This window comes from Schistocerca americana, chromosome 6, assembly GCF_021461395.2.
Source record: "Schistocerca americana isolate TAMUIC-IGC-003095 chromosome 6, iqSchAmer2.1, whole genome shotgun sequence".
Taxonomy (NCBI): Eukaryota; Metazoa; Arthropoda; class Insecta; order Orthoptera; family Acrididae; genus Schistocerca; species Schistocerca americana.
This window is the reverse complement of record NC_060124.1, coordinates 538708651-538733092: the sequence shown is the minus strand read 5'-3', so window position 1 is coordinate 538733092 and position 24442 is coordinate 538708651. Positions and strand designations below refer to the sequence as shown.

Below are 24442 nucleotides of genomic sequence, written 5' to 3'. Positions count from 1 at the left end.
CACATACGCGATATCATTGCCATGTTCAATGTACTGTTTTGATCGATGTTTACACCCTGTACACATAGTTTCGCACGATATTATCGCCTGTGTAGTACTGTCTTAGCAGCTACTTAATAAATAACTTTTTGACATTCGTCAGCACGAGTGACTGGCACTCTCAAAGCTTTATCCTCTGTTACTGATGCAGACTGACGTTGAGCCCATGGTCGGGGGATATTATGTGCCCTCCTTTTTACTGTGTGTGGAGGTGTTTTCCTGGTCATTGTCACTGCAGTTCCTTCATTGTTCACTCTGGAGACAGTCGGTTTTAAACGTTAAAACCTGTTCTTGGGATCAACCGACGTGTGTTTAGTAACTTTTGCCAGCAAGAGTGTCTGACACTCTCCAAGATTCTACATCCATTATCGCTGGCCGACTGGCGTTGAGTATGTGGTCGGAGGATATTAGGTACTCGCCTGTGATGTTTCCCTGGTCGCTGTCGCAGTAGCTCCTGCGTTGTTTACTCCGGAGGCATTCGATTTGAAACCAGACGGCGGGGGAAATATTCGATACAGGTGACGTATTGTCAATTGGGTTTAGTTTCAGATTTTCGACCGACGTTTGTTAAATAACTTTTCTGACAATTCGCCAGCACAAGTGACAGGCACCCTCAAAAGTTCAACCTCCATTACTCCAACCTCCATTTTCTTTGGAATGCCTAAAATCATTGGCACAAGTGACAGCCAAACAATTATTCAAGTTGGTTTGAATAATCTATAATACTGGAGACATTTGATAAGACTTCCGAAAGCATGTCATCCACACTATCTCGAAGACAGCAAGGGCAGAAACATTCGAGAACTCGCTTAGTCTACTTAACTGTTCATGCACTCAAGTTGCCGACGAGAATAACATACAGAAGAATGGAAAAGATATTGAGGATGTTTTGTGTGATGATTAGTTTGGCTTTAGTAAAGGAAAAGATATGAGAGGGGCAGTTATAATGCTACACCTGACAGAAAGAATGAAACGGCACTCATAGGATTTGTCGACCTAGAGAAGGCTTTTGACAGTGTAAAATTGTGGAAGATGTACACTGATGAGTCAAGACGTTATGACCTCCTGGTTCATAGCTTGTTTGCCCGTCTTTGGAAAGATTCTGCATGTCAGGAATGCGACAGTTTGTTGGTAGGTTTGTGGAGCTATGTGGCAGTAGATATCTACGCACAGGTGATGTAATTTACGTAAATAAGGAGCCGCTGATTTGCATACACGGTGGGGGCGCCCGATAACGACGCAGATGATCTCCATAGGATTTACGTCAGGCGAATTTGATCGTCGGAACATCAGCAGGGGTTTTCTATTAAGCTCGTCAAACCACTGTTGTACGGTCCTCGCTCCGAGACACGGACAATTATACTGCTGAAAGATGACATCCCTGTTGGGGAAGACATCAAGCATGAAGGGATGGAGGTGGTTCGCAGCTATCAGTCTTGGATTACTACCACAGGTCTCATGCAAGCACAGGAGAATGTCTCCTATATCATAATACTGCTGCCATCACCCTGCGTCAGCGTCGCGCCGCATGTTTCGAGCTGCCGTTCACCTCGATGATGGTATTTGTGGAGACGACCATCGACTCAGTGTAGCAAAAAAGTGATTCACCCGAAGAGCCGACATGTTTCCACTCATTGACGGTCGAATCCCTATGGTCCCGTGCCCACTGCAATCGTAACTGACAATACCGTTGGGTCAATATGTGAACACGGAAGGGTGGTGTGGTGCAGAGCTCCACGTTCATCAGTGTACGATGAACAGTGTGCTCCAAAACACTTGTGCGTGCACCAGCATTGTGCTCCTTCGGCAGAGATGCCACAGATCACCACGTATACAACTTCGCAGAGCAGCCAAACCTCTGAAACCAACTTTCTGTGAAGAGTCGTGCACGTCCAACCGTTTAGCGCCTAGAGCCAGTTTCCATGTCCTTCTATCTCTTTTCCGTAGATGCTGATGATAGTAGCACGTGAACATTTGACCAGCTTCGCCTTCTTTGGAATACTCGTTCACAGGCTCTGCGTGGTAATAATCTGCCCTTTGTCAACGTCGCTTATCTCAATGGATTTCCCCACTTTCAGCCGATATCTTCACTAGGGTGATGCACCATTTATGTCTGCTCCACTTACATCCTCTGGCTTTTGTAACCATGTTACGTGTCCCCAACGCCACCGGGTGGCATTCAAGGTCGCGATGGGCAGTGGTCATATGGTTTTGGCTTTTCTCTGTGGGAAAAGAGGGTAATTTTCAGCATGTACAAGCCGGCCTAGGTGGCCGAGCGGTTCTAGGAGCTACAGTCTGGAACCGCGCGACCGCTACGGTCTCAGGTTCGAATCCTGCCTCGGGCTTGGATGTGTGATATGTTCTTAGGTTAGTTAGGTTTAAGTAGTTCTAAGTTCTAAGGGACTGATGACCTCAGAAGTTGAGTCCATAGTGCTCAGAGCCATTTGAACCATTTTCAGTATGTACAAGACCCAAGTGGAGAGGGGGGGGGGGGGGAGTGGAACACAAGAGCGTAAGGCAAGGATGAATTTTTTTCTTGTCTGCTTTTTAACCTGTACTTCGAAGAACCATTAACAAAAATGAACGATGGACTCAGGTTTGAGATTGAGATTTTGGGTGGAAAGACATCAGTTATTAGATTCAATGGTGACATTGCTGTCCTCGGTGGAAGTGAAAAGAATTACGGGACGTGTTGAATGGAAGGAATAATCTGATGAGTGCACTGAGGGTAAACCAAAGAAACTGAACTAAAACTCCGCCCGAACAGGCCATGAAGACCAAATGGTGGCAACCGGCCACCGTGTCATCCTCAGTCTACAGGAGTCGCTGGATGCAGATATGGAGGGTCATGTGGTCAGCACGCCGCTCTCCTGGCTGTATGTTAGTTTACGAGACTTGAGCCGCTACTTCTCAATCAAGTAGCTCCTCGGTTTGCCTGACAAGAGCTGAGTGCAGCCCGCTTGCCAGCAACGCTCGGCAGACGAGATGGTCACCCATCCAAGTGCTAGCCCAGCTCGACAACACGTAACTTCGGCGATCTGACGGCAACCGGTGTTACCACTGCGGCAAGGCCGTTAAACCAAATAAAGGTGAAAGTAACGAGCAGTAGCAGAAAAGAGATTCGTGATCGACTAGACACTAAAACTGGGGAGCCCCTATTAAACGAAGCGAAGTTATTCTTCTACCTCTGAAGCAATATGACGAACGACTGGTGAAAGTAGAAAGACATAACACGCAGAACTGTGCAGGCGGAAATACCATTCCTCGCAGGAAGCCGTCTGCTTAGTATTAAATGTAAGTGGCATTTTGAGGAAGAAATTTCAGAGAACCTAAGTGAGTCATGGACTATGAGAAAATCGTAAAAGAACAGACCGGAGGCGTCTGAGGTGTATTTCCGCAGGAGGATGTTAAGAACAGAGTGAATCATTTTGTGGGAATGAGGAGTTTTTCCGCAGTCGGCGGAGAATAAAACTCGGGGACAACACTGACTAGATGAAAGAACAATGTGAAGGGAAGTGTATTAAAACATCCGTGAACATGGTACCACAGAGAGCCGTAAAGGGCGAAAACTGTAGGGGAAGGGAAAAAGTTGGCTAACATCCAACAAATAATTGAGGACGTCAGACATAAACGTCATCCAGTTTCTGTGCAGTGTTTTTATGAACTGAGAGCAAGTGATGCTGTTGGTGCTGGTCTGTCTAGTGGATGGTAAGCTGCGCTCGGCAGCCTTCTTCGTGTATTCAGGAAGAGTATGCTATGGCTAGGCGCCTCGACTTTTGTCTGTCGTCTTCAACAATGTGACTCCAACATCACAATCACTCACACTTAACTCGTTATTTTCACACTTTGCAATGGAGTCCACTTGATCCGAACAAAGAATCGCTTTCCGATTTTGCTAAATCAACCCTGGAGATCATCTGAAACAACAGATCTATGCAATATTTACATTTGAACAGCTCAAAAACATTTCCAGCCAGTTGTATATCTACGAAGTTTTAGTGAATTAGACTCGAGGGGAGCAGGAGATGAAAGAATAAGCATTATGAAATCTTAAAAAAATCATGCTTACTGTGCAGTGAGTGAAAAACACCACCAAAATAAACGCACTCTCTCCTAGAGTGCACATAGATGAAATCAAAATCTATTGATGGATGACATTCGATATTGGTTTGCTCCACCGTGTACAGTGTAACATACTCAGATACATTTAGGCATCCTGTCTAAATGTAGTCGAGATAGTACTGTTTACTCATGTCTCACTCTTCGACGGCAGCCTTTCTGACTCCAGACAGTGTGTGAAGACTGAGACTACGTTTTGAAAGTGTCACCCGGTCACAAGCGTGATAAATAGTCCCCATCTCCCGCAGGTCATTCCATTTTAATCGTTCTTACCCATTGTAGAAAGGTGTTCACGATCTGGATGTGCTGTGCTCGTGCATTATAATCTGAAAAACGAACCTGCCATCAGACTGCTGACTGATGGACTGGACAGTTGGTTGGAGCATCCTGCCTATACATTGCTCAATCCTCACTGCGCTCAATATATATGTTCACGATACTAAGCCAAAATACGGCTGACCTACCTCTGTGCTGATCGATGGGACTTCGTGCCTGAGGCATGTACTGCCTCTAAACTCCTCTATGATGATCCTGAGACATCCGACAGATCAATAAACTAATTGGTAGAGAGATGCCAATGCCACTGGTCCTGGTTCTATGCCAAGAGTTCCAATCCACAGCATTTTCCTTCATCACAGCGCTGTGGCGGGAAGGGGGAAGCGAGAGGGATGGAAGTGGTGTACTTTTGCACGTTATCAATGCCTAGTGACCAAACTGTGTGGAGCTGGCTGCGTACTGCCTAGGTCGACACACCCCTTCCCAGTTGCCTCCAAGAGGAAGCACCCATTTCTGTCGTATTACTGTTGGACTACAAGTGAGCCACAATTTATAGTCAGCAGTCGTGAGATGGTTGGATTCACAAAAGGTGACGACGGAGGAGATAATCTTGAATGTCATGCATCACACAGTGGCGGTTCAGTGTTCGAATGATGTCACCGCATTGTACGCCAGTTCGGTGGGCACCTTCACGTGCTGACAACCATTTTTGTTACGAAATTTATGAAATTACAATCTGCGTGTGATCTAGGTCTGAAATGTTTCAATGCATGCCGACCAAGTGAGCGGCGTAGACAAGTCACATAGCGCAGCTCACGATTGCAGACACAATGCACTCTGCTGATGTGCGCTGAGAATGCCAGTTTGCTGTTAACTGCGTTACACAGGTGGCTGTACGTAGCGAATTCCTATGGTCTGGCATGACATCACTCGACGCGGAGCATTTAAACACCTGTCAAAACTGGAGGTGGGTAGGGACCACGCGTATTTCTCTCCAAAGTAGACCACAAAGGCTCAATAATACTGAGACTATGGTGACCAGGGCAGATGCAACAATTCATCCTCACGCTCACAAAATCAGTCCTGAGCTGTAGGAACATGGGCCATGTCCTCTTGGAACACAGCATGTCTAAATGAAGTGTTCATAGGTTAACTGAGCGGTATCCTGTGAATAGTCGAAAACAAAAATCTTTGAAGGAAACTTGCGCACAAGGAAGCAGAGGTGCTGAGATTTCTCACTATCTACAAGTGTTGCACCGCACCTTGTCACACGATGCGGGCCATTTAAACATTTGTTAAAACTGATGGCACTGTGCACATCCAACCAAAAAGTTCGCTAGTTAACTGACAGGCACACTGTGTGTAATTTAAAACAAATCTTTGGAGGTAGCTTGCACACAAGAAAGAAGAAGTACTGAAATGTCTACAGCAACAATTGGAAACCTCTGTTCGTACCACCTCTTGTATTGGCAGCTACAAGCCATACTAGTAACAGGTATGAACATGAAATACAAACGCATTATGTGCCATTAGGCAAGCAAGCACAGCTAATAGGCCATACAGTACATCCAACGACGTAGCAGTCATTCCTGAGAAAAGAAAGGCAGGACTCTTAATTTCAGCAGCCTAGCAGACTGCAGCAAAATCATACGATATCAGAAAAGAACGTAAAGTTGAGGACTAACAAAACCTGATTTAAAAACAGATAAAGAATCAGCCGCAAACTGAACTAGGTAAAGGGGTTGAGAGGATTGCATCCCTAATCTTGGGTTCTCTGCTGACACCGTCAGCAAAGATCACAGAGACCGGATCGATCATAACAGGAAAGCGAAAACTGAGTGTTATTGTCCGCTGGGATACTCCATGGTTGGCACCCACACCTTGTGATCTACAAGCCCATAGAGGATTACCTCTGAAACACTGGCAGTGGAAACAATGGAAAACATTCAGTCTCATGATCGTAAGGTGAGAGGTACCTAGGTCGCGTTGGTGATAATGGATTCCTTCAGTTCAGTGGGCGTTTTGGAATATTAGGCTTTGTTGTGCACATAGTTCCGCATAGTCAGCGCGTACACAACTTTCTCACTAGAGCGCGCCCCGCTAAGCACAACAGTGCAGGTGCAGCACTCGTCCATCTCCGCACTACGAGATGGCGCTGTCTTAGAGACGGACCAAATTCTGCTTCCGCCGATCCACGTATTAATATGTAACGCAGCCAATGAGATTGCTACTAACGTAGAACCTTTTCTCCTCGTGGATCACACTCGCGCAGTGATACATGAACGCGCGAGGTATTATAACGAGTGTACAGACCTCCAATTAGTCAGTGTGCATCAGTCTGCATTAGTCTGTACCAGTCTATAGTCAAGTTTCAGTCTGCGCCTAATAAGATTACCATATTCCTGTACATAGCCATGAGGATAAATGAATAGACACTTTGTCAAGTATCAGAGATATGTGAGAACAAGATTAACGTACCAAGACGGAAGGAACTTCAGACTTGTGAAAATTAATCAAGTTCTGTTTAAAGTTGGTCACCGTCAGTCTGCTACTCTAAGCGTGCAAGTGGCATTTCTATCGTCTGACCTAACGGCAGAAGATAAACACGTCATGATAAGACCACGAGACATAATGGTGACACTCGCCTACTTCGTTAGAGCGACAAGTCAAATAATCTGATGGTGTGTGTACCGAAGGTCTTACAGTACGCACTCCACAGGCTTATTTCACGGCGGCTCTTTGGATACAACAAATGGGGATGGCACGGTTCGCTCAGAATACGGTTTCAGCCTATCGAAATGTATGATTGCATTGCAGTTGCCAATTGTATTTCGGGGATGACTGGAGATGTCAAACACACCCCATAAGCCTTTTTAATCACTACGGGGTTCTGTAATAAGTTCAGTCACCAAGTCGATTTGGGGTTAACATTGTTCCTTTACTTCCCCTCTGGACCTGTTTCGAGGTTACCTTAAAGTTACTTTGCTGCACTTTTCTCGATATCAAGTCGATGGGCCAAACTTTTCACTTCACCTAAATCGATACCCAGCGACAGCTTACCTAAGGGAGAGCTCACTAGGTGTCTATCATCATCATCATCATCATCATCATCATCATCATCAGTTATCTGCTATATTAACAGGTCCTTTGCGTCTCCATTTTCTGCGATCCATTGCTTCCTTCTTAAGGCTGCTGTATGTTGTACCGTCCATCATGTCATCCAGTATCTGGAATCTCTTCCTTCCTCGCTTCCTTTTCCCTTCTACATAACCTTCTAAAACTGTTTTTATCAGTCCGTCATTCTTTCTTAATATATGCATAATCCAGTTTCTTTTTCTTCTCTTTATTACATCTAGTAACTGTCTTTTCTCTCCCACTCTTCTCAGTACCTCTTCATTTTTTACTCTGTCCATCCAACTTATTCTTTCCATCTTCCGCCATGTCCAGATCTCAAAAGCCTCCAGCCTTTCTCTGTCTTTTTTCCTCATAGTCCATGTTTCAGCGCCATATAGAAGAACACTCCATACAAGACATTTTATGAGTCTCTTCCTGAGTTCTCTGTCCAGACCGCTGCAGAAGATTCTCCTTTTCTTATAAAACGCCTCTTTTGCCATTGCTATCCTTGTTTTAATTTCTGTGGTGCACTTCCAGTTGGTGTCTATCCTGCTTCCAAGATACTTAAAATTTTGCACCTGTTCTAGTATTTCTCCATTCAGCATAATTTTTATTTTCTTATTTCCTCCTAGTGCCAATACTTTTGTTTTATTTGTGTTAATTTTCATTCCATATTTTATCCGTTAGTTGCAATGGTGTCCACTAAATCCTGCAATTCTTTTTCCCCTGTGGCTAGAAGGACCATCTCATCAGCAAATCTCAAACACCCTACTCTTCTTCCTCCAATTTCTACTCCTTTGGCATCTAATGAGCATTGGTCAATCATATTTTCCAAGTAGAGGTTGAAAAGAGTAGGTGATAAACAACATCCTTGTCTTACTCCTTTTCCTAGTCTGATCCAGTTTGTACTTTCTCCTCTCACTTTAACTGAAACTTTTTGCTTAAGATATAATGAGTTTATAAGTCTTCTGGTTTTCCAGTCAACTCTCTTTTCCCTCATTACAGTCGCCAGCTTGTACCAAACACCATTGTCAAATGCCTTTTCTAGATCGATGAAGCACATATATAGGTCTCTTCCTTTTTCAATAAACCTTTCTCCCAAGATTCGTAGGAGACCTATTGCATCTCTGGTGCCCATATTCCGTCTAAAGCCAAACTGCTCCTCGCCAAGATTCTCCTCCATTACTTTTTCAAGTCTTTTATTAATTATGTTCGGTTGGTGAGAAGCAGAACTGATTGGTTTCTCTTTAGTATTTTGATCCTGACTTACAACATGTCACGTAGCAAAATAGGATGCATCATACAACAGTGTAAAAAGTTTCTCATTACCAGGTATATCAGCAAAGGAGAACTCGTTAAAATATCTCTGACTTGTTGAACTGATGTCTTGAATTCTTCAATCCAATCAAACGTTACCCCTCCTTTCCACAATTTTGTCATTGATTTGGTAGCTGTGGCGTAATACTTGACAAAACAATGATCACAATTCATAAGATCCCAACATAATAAGAAAACTGCAAATGTCAAATTTTGCGACAGTTAACTTCAGAGCAGCTCCCACATACCTATTGGCAGAACAAATGCAGTAGTAGCTCACCCATAACAACAAACACTTTCACACACACCATTTCTATCCAAGGGTGGTCACTCCTACAGATATAACACTAAATGAAAACAAACAACAGGTTTTAGAAAACGGTTTAAAACACGTTGTTGATTCACCAGCAAATGAACAACAAATAGAAGTTCTCAATGATAGAATCTGAATATATTCTCACTACAGAGAAAAAAAAGACAACAGAAATATAAATTCAGGCGTAACTAGAAAATTAATAAAAGAAGAAATTAAAAACATCCCAACACAGATTAAAAAGGAAAACAATAAATTCAAAAATAATTGTGATGAAACAAAACTTAAAAATCTCGAGAAAAAACTGCAAGCAGTAAACATCATACAACAAAATCTAACAAAGGCAATAGTGTTGTCCTCATGAAAACAAAGAATACATAGAAAAAAACAGAAGAATTCATCAACCAAAAGAACAGGAAAAAGTTAAAATCAAACCCAACTAACACTCTCAAAAAGGTAGAGTATACATTTACAGACAGGAAGAAACAGAACTAAAACAAAGAAAAAAAAAGAAATCCTCAAGCCTTCAGTATGAGATGTCAAACAAAGGTCTGTAAAGAAAATTACCCTGTCTGTCCGACAGTAAACTTCAGAGCAGCTCCCACATACCTGATGACAGAACAAATGCAATCGTAGCTCACCCAATACTATAAACTTGAAAATGATAGAAAAATAAGAAATACCTCTCAGCTAGTAGAGCACATAAGAGACATAAAAACTCTGGCGCAGAAACATTGCTCTCCTTTGATGTAGGAACTACTACAGCTTCCTTCCTGTTCATGTAAGCATAAGACTAATTGAAGAAAACCTGAAATTACACAGCCAGCTACCTCATGAACAGACAGATGAAACAATAAAATTGTTACAATTAATAACACAACACAGTTATTTTGAATTTAGTCAAAAATATTATATACAAGAACAAGGTTTACCCATGGGTTCACCTATTTCAGGAACATTAGACAACATTTTCATGAAACATATAGAAAAATTATAATTTGCAGGCATAATAACAAAGAAAAGCTACATCAGCATCTGCTGGTACATGTACGTTGATGACGTAATATGTATGGTAGGTGAACCTAAAAAAAGAACTGCAACTACACAAAGACATAAATATTGTCCACAAACACATAATGTTCACAATTGAAAGAGAACAAGAAAACATGTTCCACTTTCTAGACACAACCATAAGAAAAGAAAATCACAAACACAAGGTTGACATATACAGAAAACACACAAGTGACACTATGTTAAATGCAACCTCAAACCAGCCACAGAATCAGAAACAGGCTGCAGTCAGATACATATTAAACAGACTCCCCCTAAATGCTTCTGGTTGCCAAAAAGAGCTGGTAATTATAAAACAAACAGCATTAAAAATGGACACAAAGAAACAATGGTAGACAGAACAAACAGAAAAATAAAGACACAGATAATGAAAAAACTAAGCAAACCACACCAACACATATAGCCTGCAGTACCACAAAAAAGGCATACAATGATCTACAACAACAAATTTACATTTAAAATAGGTAACATATTCAAAAAATCAAGGCATGAACATTGCTTACAAAGCAAACAACTCATTGCAAAAGCATATCCCAAAACTGAAATCAAAACCAGAGAGATGTCAAAAATCTGGTTGCAAGGATTGTGAGAAAATAGACATCGGAATGACTGGCAGGAAATTCAGCATAAGATATAAAGAACACAAAAGAGCACTGAAATATGGTACAAACCACTCAAAATTTGCAGATCGTCTAAAAAAGGGATACCACAGACCAAGCAATATTGAAGAAGATATGAGTATCACGAGTCAATAACGACAGACACTTCCTTCCTTTTCAAGATAATTTCCGCATACACAAATCATCAACGCGAAATAAACAGTTGGTACATGACCAAACAAATATTGGAAAGTAGATACTACGTAAAATAATTTAAAAAATCGCATAAAAAAAGAAAAGAGCCTTTTGCATCCTCGATCCTCGCTCACCAAACCCCCCTTTCCCCCCAATTTCAGTTCATTTCCTGCTCCTCACTTTTTCCTGCACAACTCTTGCTCCATCGCACTACAATGCACTTACATGCACTCATCTTTGCTTATCCCTCCCCCATCTAATCAAAAAAGAAAGAAAGAAAAAAGAAAGGCACTCCATCACTATTCCTTCATTACTCCTACACAGCATATAAATACACAGCAACATAATTAAATAGAGTGACACATATATAATTAACTGAAAAACTGTATAGGTCAAAGAAAAACTATTGGTAGTGTTATATTGGCAACACCACAAAACACTATACACACTATAAAGTATAAATATGAACAACAAACAGTGGTGCACGAAAACGTGTGTGCTGTGTAAAACATAAGAAATGTATATTTCTGCAGAACAGCCACAAATATGTACAGAAGTATCACTGTCTAATGAAGAAAGACACCAAGGACATGCTAGCAAGTGGCATTTCCTGATATAGACGAGAAACCCAGCAGAAATTACCGTAAGTAAAAACCAATAAATTTGTAATGAACTGTTTTCGAACTTAAAAACAAATCAAATTGTAAATATCTTCAATTACAGACCACTGATGATGCTTTACTTTAATAAAGCGAAATGTGTCTGCTGTTAGTTAACATGCCATTTCTTCAAATTCGAACGGAAATGTACCCCTTGCTATCATTAGAACACCCCCCTTAGCAAGTCTGCATGTTATTCTACTGTTTTCGAATTGCAATAACATCATCAAAATAAACCAAGCACACAGCAGTTTTCAGTCCTCTCAATAAGTAGTGTGCGAATCGGTGACATGTATGTGGCAGGCACATTTCTTAAACCAAAAGTCATCCTAAGAAATTCATATAGTGCAGATGGAAATATAAACACAGTTTTCAGCCTGTCTTCGGATGCAATGGAAATCTTATGATATCCTCATTTCATACCCTGGGTAGTAAAATATTTGCAGTTCTGCAACCTATCCGAGGTTGGGGCACAGCATAGATATCAGGTGTTGTGAATCTGTTTGCTGCTCACAAAGTAACACACAAGAGATAGAATTTCTCACCATTAACTGATGTCTTAGATGCAATTACAAAAGGAAGGTTGAATGATTTCAGCATCAAGCTATTGCTGAAGGCTCTCCACCACAACTACCTGCAAGTCACATGGGATTCTATAGGGTTTTTGTGGTATCGGTCTGGCATTCTCAGTCAAAAGCTCATGGTACGATAAGTCAATGGCTGGCAAATATTTGCTCTCCTCGAACAACCACACAAATTCCTCCTGTGGTGGATACAAAATGCTTGGATCTAGTTCTGGCAAAAGTAACTTCTAAATGGTTTTCTAATGGCAATGATTTCTGTGTTGTACTCTTCTGAAATTGCTTTCCTGGCATCACAGGCAATTCATCATTAGCTATCTTTTGTATACTGCACAGTGTTGTTCCATGTGGTATTACAAAATCTTTCACTCCAAAATTATCTGGACAAATTGGCCAGAGGCCTCTTTTCGTGTTTGTCAGCAACTTCATTCTGGGCGAGTGGTTCAACCATAAAAATAGTTAATGTGGCACAGGAGTGTTGGCTTTTAACATCAAGATTCGATGTTCAGTAAGAACTCGAGAAATAGGTCTCTTTTCTCAGATTTCTCACGTGTGTTGTGCCTGCACTGCCAAAACAGAAATTTTTCCAGTTTACGACAGTTAGTCAGTCACACTCTGATACTGCCTCAGAAGATCGTTCCTCAGGATGACTATAAAATCCTGCCATTATTCCCTCAAACTTTCTATCCCAGACTCGTGTGTTCTCCCACCGACTACTAATTTGAGATGTCACGTTACCACAGATGTAATTATTTCAGCCCTCAAATCACTAATCAGGCAGCAAGGCAGCTTTAGCACCCACTTATCACCAGGTGGTAAGTATGCTAAACTCACGTGAGTACCTAAACCTATCATAATTCTCATTTTCTTCCTAGCGTCTTTCCCAACACACTCAAGCTTACACCTCATTCAGTCCACAGAAATTTGTAGGAAGCACTGTTATTACTTGGTGCTGATGGGCGACTACACCTGCGCTCTTGTTCTTCCCTTGACTTTTGATGACTGATCACTAAACTATCCAAAAATGCATCCCAGACAGAGTAAATGCGAGCACTTCACTCTCTCTCCCACGAATTTCTTCTGCAAGCTGGATTGAAGCCAACCATGGGTCAACTACCATACACGGGCCACCTGTTGCCCACCTGCGATTTAGAGGATCAAGAGGGTGCAGGAAAATGCGAGTTGCTAGTTTGGGAGCCAGTTGTAAAGAGAACAAGCCTGTCTGCTCCCATCCACTGAGGTCACATGTGATATGAGAACTCTGTTTGGCCAGAAAAATTTGCTGGTACTGAGCAGCCAAGTGGCCTCCCAGATGACAACCACTCTTGAGGTGAAAAGAAAATCCTTCGAGTAAAAGAAAAAAAATATAACAAACTATTTCCGATTCCCTTCAGACAGGCGGTACTTGGACACAGTATTCTGTGTTCTGTAGACTGTTCATTTATGTGAAAGGTCCCGTAATTTCTAGTCACTTTTACTAGGATAGCAATGTCATCAGCGAATCCTATCATTAATATCCATTCACTCTGAATTTTAATCCCATTCCTTAACGTTCGTCGTACTTATCGCCACTGCTTTTCGTTGTACAGGCTTTTCAGTCTTATTAATCCAAGTACTTCCCAGTCAGTCTTCCATTATTATTTTACCGTCTTGGTTCTTGTACATATAATAATATCCGCCGTTCCGTTTTCCTGAGAATTTCAAGCTTATTCCACCATTTTACGTAGTTGGAATAAGAGAGCATCTTTATAATTTTTATATTATGTCTCGCTGGGGTTGACGACATTTGCATGCAAAATATAAAAATTTTGGCCCTAGGGAGAAGTACTCGTAATATTGGATCCTATATATCTCCACCTCAAGATATGCAAGAATCCAAAGATGTGGAGAAAAGCAAAGATATTAACACTGTTACAGCCAGGGAAGGACTCAGGAATCCCAAAGAACTATCGCCCGACGTCACTCTTACGGCTCCTGATAGACTGTATGAACGAATCTTGCTGAACCACACAGGAGACATCGTGGGCCCAAAGCTCACACTCCGACAGAATGATTTCAGATAAAGTCTTGCACGACTCAAATCTTATTCCTTACTGAAGATGAAGGGTAAGAAAATAAAGAAATGGACTAGCCTTTGTTAGCCTAATCTCTGCATACGACACAGTGAACCATGGGTCGCTCATAACTAAACTATGACAAACTGAAGGACTGGCAGTTTGTAAAAATCGCTGAATCACTGCTGCAAAACAATGTTCTATGTCACGCTGGATAACAGAAAGAACCTATGGCAGTGACAGAAAAATTATCTCGCCCAGGGTGGCACCCTGGTACCCCTCCTATTCAAACTGTACACGAATGACCACCCAACACCAGATTACATGATCCACTACCAGTATGCTGACGATCTGGCCATGGATGATCCGGTCACGAACACATAGAGAAGATTTAGCATTCTTGAAAAAAACTTTAGTAGACATTCTTTAAATGAAATTCCTTGTTTGGAGCTTCCTATGGACCTGGAAGACTTAATTCCTGCAAGAGTTTCATGAATAAAGAACTCAAATTGTCTCCAAACGACTTCCTTCCACTACAGAAGATACCCGGCGGCGAGAACTTGAGAAGGAAGATATGGCGGAGCCAGAACCGCATGAGAACTGGCGTGGCATATCAGTGAAAGAGAACCTGGTCAAGAAGGGAGTATGAGGACAGGTGTGGTTGTGGCGAATATCAGAACTCGGAACGTCTTCTGACCTGTCCTAACTGTTCTAGTAATAGTACCCTCTATGAGTTTCGGTAGGAAAGTAAGGCAGCTCTGGAGGTAACCCAATTTTAGGCTGCAAAACTTTGACGTACAGAGAAGAAAAAACTAAAATAAAATTTTAACTGCAGTGTCAGAACTACGTCTGTCGTGCCTTTACCATTCTAGTAGTAACAACAATGCTGTCTTAAAGATCCTTAGTTTTCTGTTCCGTTCTCCTGTGTATTATTATTGTGTGTATTATTCTTGGATCTACCTGCTGCTAATCTGATTTTACAATAGTAATTGCGCGGATAATATTCTTCCGAATGTTCGATGGTAAGTCTCCAGTCGCATAGTTCTAGACACTAGGATTGTATAACTAAGTTATGGTCTAATAGTTACTAAGAGATGTAAGATGTCGTCCACAGCGGGACTATCGTCACAGTCATTGAACCGTTCTGTCCACAGCGCTGTTTCAGCAAGTGTTCCTCGAAAGTGGTTCGGCGCTGGCTCCATGGTCGGTGGAGGACGATCCCCTGTCCAGAGCGGCAGTCATAGCCAACTCCGTTAAATGCACTAGCACCAACAAGACTCTTCTGGCGGAATGCCTTCGAAACGCTACCATCCCTGCACTCATGATAGGATTCGTGCAGAGCGCGGTGAGTACCTGATTATTTCCTGCTCTGTGTTGTAGTAACGCATAAGAATATAAGGATTACAACTGTACCGGTAGCAAAAGCTAAACTGCTTAGTACACGTTTCTCAACAGTGACCTAGGAGCAAATAAGCTCACTGCAGGAAATATTAGTCCCCCACCCCTCCCATACATGGGTGCACTTGTCGCTTTAGAGCGCTGTAAACGCTGGAGAACTGGTATTAAAGAGTCACATCACTCTTCACTGTTGATGTGCGTCATGGTAGCGAATTGGTGTGTGTGAGCCAGACGCTAGTGTGAAATCGGAGCAGTAACAAGGGACCACGTGACTGAGTGCCAGTCATGTTCGGACGCTTCCGTGACCACATCATGAAGGAAGTTCCCGATTTGTTGGCTTATCAAAGTGTCTGCAAGGAATAGTGTCCCATTCGCAGCAGTGAAACGCGGCATATGAATAGTAATCGTAAATAGATGCTAAGTGACAAGAATCAGAGACAAGTGTTACTCCTTGTTAAAGACAACTGAAGCCCTATTGGGACAGCTGTTCTTAGTGTATGAAGGTCCACCTCGACCAGTTACCGAGAGAACGTTGCAGTCGGAAATGTATGCCATGTACATCTAGAGCAGGGCTTAACAACTGGCCGGATTTGAGCGCGAGTACTCGCGTCTGCTCAGGCACGTGCTCGCGAGCAGGTGCAAGGCCGCTGAGTAGGGAGGGAGGGGAGGGAGGGGAAATGCGCGCGCACGTTTGAACACGGCCGCTGCGTGCCTATTGAATTCACGCCGACTGTGTAACGTTTAAAGTACTACGATCAGCTCTAACAGTCACTTTGTTGGTTAAGAATCATGTCAAGTAGCCGTTGTGTAACCCCAACCATGCTTTCGCAGTTCAACCCCCATTGGAAGGAATTGTATCTGTTTACAGAAAAAGATGGTGTTGCAAAATGTTTAGTATGTCACAAAACGCTGAATTCTTTTACGAAATTTAATTTGCAGCGACGTTATATGTCGTACCAAGCGAAAGACTACGGACGTGGAAAATGTGATGGACCAGATCGTGCACAGGAAGTTATTAAACTTAAAAGGAAGCTATCCGAAGAAGATATGAACGACGAAGAAAAATCAACTGAGGCAGCTCTCAGAGTGGGTTACAAAATTGCTTTGCTTTTAGCAAAATCCCTGCGCCCCTTCACTGAAAGCGATTTAATAAAATAATGTTTGGTAGTTGCAGCGGAACATTTGTGTCCATCTCAAGTTGAACAGTTTCGGATTGTGCCATTATCTAACATGACCATTATGCGTCGCATACAGGACATGGCAGACGACGTCCAGAGCCAGCTTGCAAATATCTATAAAGATTTTATGGCGTATTCTCTAGCTCTGGACAAAAGTGTTGATATCACTGGAACAGCGCAGCTTACCATATCTATTAGAGGTGTTAACAGAGATCTTCAGGTGAGGGAGGAGCTCCTTGATGTAGTACCCATGAAGAACTCTACAACCGGAGGTGATATTTTAAGTAGTGTTGAAGAAAGTGTTGAAAATATAGGATTGTCGTGGAATTCTTTAATTTCAGTGTCTACATATGGTAGAGGCATACACTAAGCTTATTTAAATTATGTGGCACGTGGACATTCTCCTTTATTTGTTTCATTTGTCGCAGTAATAATTCGTGAGTGATATCCTTGCAGGTAGCCGCGGATTAAATTGACTGGCGGCAGCTGTTGTGTGCCCCACGTGACTCTCCCCACTCTCCGCTCTGGTCCGGTAGTGGGGGTAGCGTGCTCGCGCTGCTCCGTGCTCGCGCCTTGCTGCTCACAGCTTGCTCCATGAACACGTATGTTGTGAAGCCCTGATCTAGAGTCACGAGTCTCGCTAACATTATTGCTCGTTGTGGCACAGAAGCATGACTGGAACCGTATCATGTGGTCTGACGGATAAAAATTTTTCCTCTTTTGAGACGATACGGCCCAGTGAAGTGATCGATGTGCAATGTGTGGACAGTGTAGTTCAGATCGGAGGTATTTGTGTGACATTCTTTGGTTGTTTTTCGAGTCATGACTTCTCTCTGCTCATTGAGATTACAGCGAACTTGAGCCAGGGTGCGTTTATTTCAACATTCTCTATGACAAAGTTTTTCCCCTTCTTCTACATGTGCCTGATGAATATGTTGTGAACTTTTCAGTTTTCGAGATGGGAACAGCTACGTTCACAAGGCCGCATGCACGCGCTTCGGGTTTGAAGAACGCTCAGCCTCACCATCGCATTTTGACTAGCCGGCTAAGTCACCCAGTCTTAATTAAAATGACAGGAACTTTTTGGAACAGCAGGCCAAACTCACAATCAACGTCTCCATAACTTACTAGTTCTACAGGGCCTAGTTATTAATGAACCGTTTCGGCTGGATATAACATAGCCGAAAACTCTCTCCTTGTGGGCTCTCTCCCTCTCCAAACCGAGGCCATTGTCAAGACAAGAGGCGATATCACATGATATTTGCGTGATGTGTCATCGGGGTGGCTGATTTTTTCTCCAGTGTACGTGAATCTGAGGAAGCTATGAGTGCTGTGGCGCAGGGAACACTGGGAGTGGTAAGCTCATGGGTGTTTTGCGGGTATAAATACTCGTCAACTTCATGTTATTTCTTCATTATACAACCCCGCTAATCAGATCACCTGAGCTTAAACAATAAAATAAGAAAATATAACTTATGCTCCATTCCAACAAACCAAGATGAACAGTTACCAAAATTACTGATGCCTAAAATAAATGTAGCTTCAACAATAAATGGGGAGCGCAAAGTAAATCAACAAGCCTGCAACTGATTAACTATACAAGTTGGAAAATAAGAATAGTAAAGCAAGTTTGGTGGGCAAAAGCCAAGCCATTCTTTCTTAAATAAAACATGGGTGTGTGTATTGTCCTTAGCGTAAGTTAATTTCAGTTAGATTAAGTAGTGTGTGAGCCTAGGGACCGATGACCTCAGCAGTTTCGTCCCATAGTATCTTACCACAAATTTCCAGTTTTCGAATGGTCATCTGTGTTCAGTGGCAACATGGACGAAAAACTTTGGCCTTAAACTAAATGAAAAAAAGTTACAGTCTGCACAGCAACAGAAATCAATAAGTTCCGAATTCAGCGATCCTTTGCCTCCTGCCGACAGCACCCCAATACCGTATCAGAAACCAGTAAAAATTGTGGTTGTAACTTTTGATGAAGATTTACCTTGAGCAGAGAAACTAATATTGTTACCATATGTAAATTGAAGGGGCATCGTCGCTGTCAGCTGCAGAGGGACATTAAGCGGAATCAGCAGCGGAGAGCGAAAACGTTTACCAGACCGGGATTCGAACCCGGGATCTCCTGCTTACTAGGCAGGTGCTGTAACCACTGCACCGCGGGACCTGACAGCAGTGATCGCCATTCAATTTATATATAATGTTTCACAGCTGCAGATTTGTATAATACTGTTACCATGTGCCAGAAGACTTCTGCAAGCCCCAAAAGATTTCAGAACGTATTTCCACAGAATGTCAAACCCCTGCAAACACTCGTTCTACTGTATCTCCACTACTGTGATGTAATTCAACGTGGTACGGTAGGAAAAAGACAAGATGGATACAGCTAACCATGAATGCTTGTATGCGTTACATCCGCAGCATTCGTCGATATGACCGTGTCAATGCTTCACACATCCAGTTGGTGTGGCTGCGGCCACACAAGTTACACGACTACTCCACCGGCTCCTGAATGCTCAAGCACCCCAGTACCTCGCCTCAGAGACTAGACATCTTCCGCGCAATCGTGATATAAACACAAGGTCTCTCGCATGTGGTATCCTAGCTGTGCCGATTCATGAAACGAAACTACTTGCAAACTTCAGCGCTGTCGCTTGTATCCAGTTCTAAAACAAGGTGCCCTGCTCTCTTCACACAATTCGAAGCCCTTTTAAGAAAAAGTTGAAGCTCTCACTTCTCTCATCGTCAAAGCGTTTCCCCAAATTAACGTTATAGCCCAACTTTCCCTCTATCAAATAGCGAAGCAACTGCTTCCATCTTCGCCCAATTATGCTTCTTTCTCTTTTCCTTTCACTTTGAGTCACACCTCCTTTTTCTTATGTTCTTTAAGTATGTATTATCACATTACTCTTTCCCTTCCTTATCCATCGCTTTCTTCATGCCAACTATTACTTACGCTCTTAATTAAAAACTTACCTTATTGTAATCTGTAATTATTGTTGTATGTACCTAAGAGATGTGTATGTTTTAATGTCGAATGCTTGTTTGGGTAATGACCCTAATCTTGCCGGTTTAAATAAATAAATAAATAAATATAAATAAATGGACGATGACAGAAGATGTCCAAAAGCTACGGCTAATTTTGCAAATCATAACTAAAAGTAGCAAAGAGTAGTTAATTTCAAGATGACACAAAAAGGCCTACACAACGCTGTAATATGGAGAAAGAGAGAATAATTCACCAAAGGCAAAAACACTAGGACAGGAGACTAAAAATAAGAAAAGTTAGCCGTATAACATAACATAACAATAAGCGCACGTCCCTGTGGCCTAATTTATCATAGAATCTTCCACAACTGCAACGGACGGATAATATGAATACGATGTGCTATGAATGAATTTCTTTCAGGTATCAAATGGGTTTTCGTTGTATTTTGGCGTTGTATGTTTTTCTTGTTTGAAGTGTACTATTTGCCGCGCGGGATTAGCCGAGCGGTCTAAGGGCGCTGCGGTCAAGGACTGTGCGGCTGGTCCCGGCGGAGGTTCGAGTCCTCCCTCGGGCATGGGTGCATGTGTTTGTCCTTAGGATAATGTAGGTTAAGTAGTGTGTAAGCTTAGGGACTGATGACCTTAGCAGTTAAGTCCCATAAGACTTCACACACACACACACACACACACACACACACACACACACACACAAGTGTTCTATTTGTATTAAGTTTGATGTGTTGTAATTTTGTTTTCCATGTCTTTGTGTGTATGATTGTAGGCAGACAAACAGAGGTTTGTTCACAGAGAATTTTGTGTATGAGCAGAATGTTTCCGCAACATGGCGTCGCGTATTCGATCAAACAATAGATCGCAGAAATTAAAGTGGGATACGGGGAAAGAATCGACAGGATTAGAAGCGTGAGCAAGACTTGCACATAAGATTCGAGGATGGGTACAGCGAATAGGAAGCAGTTCCTTTGTCCAGCGAGCAAGGTACTGTGCCCGCTGGTAGGAAATTTAAAGCTCCTAGCACTTATGTGGCGGAAGGTCTCATCTTCCTAACCTATAGTAATATCTTAAGTGATGTTGTTGGTTCTGCAATCACAAATTTAGACTCTAGTCATAAACAGTTGCGCGAAAACCAAACGCAGGTTTGGAGATATGTGAGTCAAGAGTCGCTCATCGAGTGTGTTAAGATTCCAACTTGTGATACGGGACAGAATTTCAGTGGGAAAATAGCGGAAAAGGCGAAATCCGAAGCGGTAAGTTAACCAAACTAAGAGAACAGCAAGAAAATTGGGCAAGGGAGTGTCAAGAGATGACCGAAAGGCCTACCAGCGAAACTCAGAGATTTAAAAATTTAGGAAGCATTCTTGACTGCAGCACAGAGATCGGTATAAAATGTTAAAAATCAATAAAATCAGTCACGATTGCGTTTTCAGATTTTTTATTTGTTGGCAATTGGTTTCAGCACTTTCCTCGGATCATCTTCAGGGTTACACCGCCACCAGCAGCCATTATGGCGGTATAACCGTGAAGATGATCTGAGGAAAGGGCTGAATCTAATTGCCAACAAAGAAAAACATCTGAAACGCGATCGAGAATTTTTTTGGTTTTTAAGATTTGAAACTCAGAAAGCACGTGAAGGCTGAGAAGAGGAACTGCAAGTGCTCAGTATTAAGTTGTGGGACGAATTAAAAAAGGAACATGATGTAAAATTTTCGAATGGGGAGAACAGAACTGAAATGGTTGAAGCGGGACAAGTAATATCACTTGAAGGAATTAAAGAGCGCGAGGAGGCCTTGCAGCATGTTTTAGAAACCATATAGGAGCAACTAACTAAAGACCAAGAAGACTTTGCGGAAGATCACATCAATCCTAGGATTGGAGGAGAAGTGAGAGATATGACAAGGAAAGTGGTGATTGCTCTATGCCTGTAGTAGGTTACGATAAGATAAAGCCCCTGATAAAGTTCAAAGACGCCAGTGCTGAAGTTAATTGGTGTCACTGAGATCGTATCACGGAACTAAGCTCGCCAGACAAAAATTTAGCTACATCGCTGCGCTCACACATATGGACCGTTTAGTCTTTACAGATGGCGCAGCGATCGTGTCACGTGCTCAACGGCGCAGTAGGACTGCCTCTACACTAGCAGGAGGAAGAAACGATTGGTGAGACATCCATATTTTAAATGGACATCGTACGTAAACATGGATAAATGTAAGGACGCGAAAGAGTATCAAAAAAGGATCAGTCGTGTTTGGCCGTACCCACGGCCAGCGGATGTGAGGTTGCTCGTGGATCTGTTTGTGTTTCACGGCAGATTGTTCAACATGGTTACAAGCAGTAGTATAACACACGTGGGTACGAAACACAACGTCAGAATTGTGTTCGAATGAAGATTCTCAGTGACAGGACACGAGACGCGGTTTCACGACTTGTGAATCAAAACCGCTTCCAGAAACGACAGGAATTGCTGCAGGCAGTGGATGGAGGTGCATCCCAAACTGTTAGCGAGAGAACATTACCACGGGAATTGCATTCATTGGGCATTTGGAGTCTGTCGCCTCGCAAGAGGCTGTTCTTCATGCAGGCACATAAAGACAACAAAATGTTTATCGGACTGGAAAAATACGTGACTGGTTTTCTGAACACTTCTCCACCGTGTTAAACTGAAGAGCACTATGTGACATGGACTCGATTAACGTCTGAGGTAGTGCTGGAGAGAACTGACACCACGAATCCTGCAGGGCTGTCCATAAATCCGTAAGAGTACGAGGGGGTGGAGATCCCTTCTGAATAGCACGTTGTAACACATCCCAGATATGCTCAATAATGTTAATGTCTGGAAAGTATGGTGGCCAACGCAAGTGTTTAAACTCAGAAGAGTATTCCTAGAGCCACACTCTAGCAATTCTGGACATATGGGGTGTCGCATTGTCCTGCTGGAATTGCCAAAGTCCGTCTAAATGCACAATTGACATGAAAGGATGCAGGTGATCAGACAGGATGCGTACGCACGTGTTACCTGTCAGAGTCGTATCTAGTCGTATCAGAGGTCCCATATCACTCCAACTGCAAATGTTTCCCACACCATTACAGAGCCTCCACCAGCTTGAACACTCTCCTGCTGACATGCAGGGTCCATGGATTCATCCGCTCCATACAGTTTGAAACGAGATCGTCCGACTAGGCAACATGTTTCCAGTCATCAACAATTCAATGTCGATGTTGACAGGCTCAGACGAGGCTTAAAGCTTTGTGTCGTGCAGTCATCAAGGGTAAACGAAAGGGCCTTCGGCTCCGAAAACCCATATCGATTGTTTCGTTGATTGGTTCGCACGCTGACACTCGTTGATGGCTCGCATTGAAATGTGCACCAATTTGAGGAAGGGTTGCACTTCTGTCACGTTGAACGATTCTCTTCAGTCGTCGTTGGTCGCGTTCTTGAAGGATCTTTTCCTGGCCTCATCGATGTCGGAGATTTTATGTTTTACCAGATTCCTGATATTCACAGTACACTTGTGAAATGGTCGTACGGGAAAATCCTCACTTCATCGCTACCTCGGAAATGCTCTGTCCCATCGCTCGGGCGCCGATTGCAGTACCACGTTCAGACTCACTTAAAACTTGATAACCTGTCATTGTAGCAGCAGTAACGGATCGAACAACTGCGCCAGACACCTGCTGTCTTATATAGGCGTTGCCTACCGCAACGCCGTTTTCTGTCTTTTACATATCTCTGCATTTGAATACCCACACCTATACCAGTATCATTGGCGCTTCAGTGCGGATCTCGATTGGCCTGCAAAATCATTTGACTTGAACCCCCAGAAAGTCTGCGGGATATGTTGGAACAGCGATTAAATCACCGACATCAGCATCCGCGCAATTTGGTGGGACTGTGCCATGAAACCCTCAGTGACTGGCTTAATCTGCGTGCGAAGTACCTGCTCAACATTGTGGACTCACTTCCTAACATAATCCAGGAGATTATCGAGTTCAGGGGGGAATTACACGGTGTTAAACGATGCTTGCAATGATTGCTATAGGGGTGACTAATTTTTTGTCTGACGAGCTTTCAAGAGGCAGTTAAAGAGACAAACAGGCAAAAAGTAAGTAAACTGTTCCTTATTTCAAAAGTAATCACTGTGACGGTTAATACTGTGACACAACACGTTCGGTGCCTACATGGAAGAAAGGTTTGCAGTTGCACGCGCGCCCTGGTTCGTCTGAAGTAAATCGACGGCTACGAAAGTCTCTCTTCAGTGATCCGAAGGTATGCAAATCGCACGGGGAGAGATCGGGACTGTGTGAAGGATGTGTAATTAGTTCGCAGCGAAACTTCTGCAGTGTAGTCCAAAATTGGTATGCTGGAGACAATGTGCCCCTACATCAGAAATACTTATCAATGAATGATGTGCTGTTACAACGTTGAAATCTGAGAGATTCTCGATGGTTGTTAATAATTCCTGGTCAGTTGGTAAATACACTCATTTGGCACGTTGACCTTAGTTATGCTCAGTACGGTGCTT

General features: G+C 42.7%; 1 protein-coding gene across 1 annotated transcript in view; it reads left to right on the top strand.

Moving 5' to 3' along the window:
* The window catches only part of LOC124620277 (neuroligin-4, X-linked-like), a 190083-nt gene that overhangs the window by 99161 nt on the left and 66480 nt on the right, over nt 1-24442 (top strand). The window contains exon 6 of the mRNA XM_047146945.1: nt 15492-15682. Coding sequence (XP_047002901.1) covers nt 15492-15682 — 191 coding nt within the window. The remainder of the gene's footprint in view (nt 1-15491; nt 15683-24442) is intronic.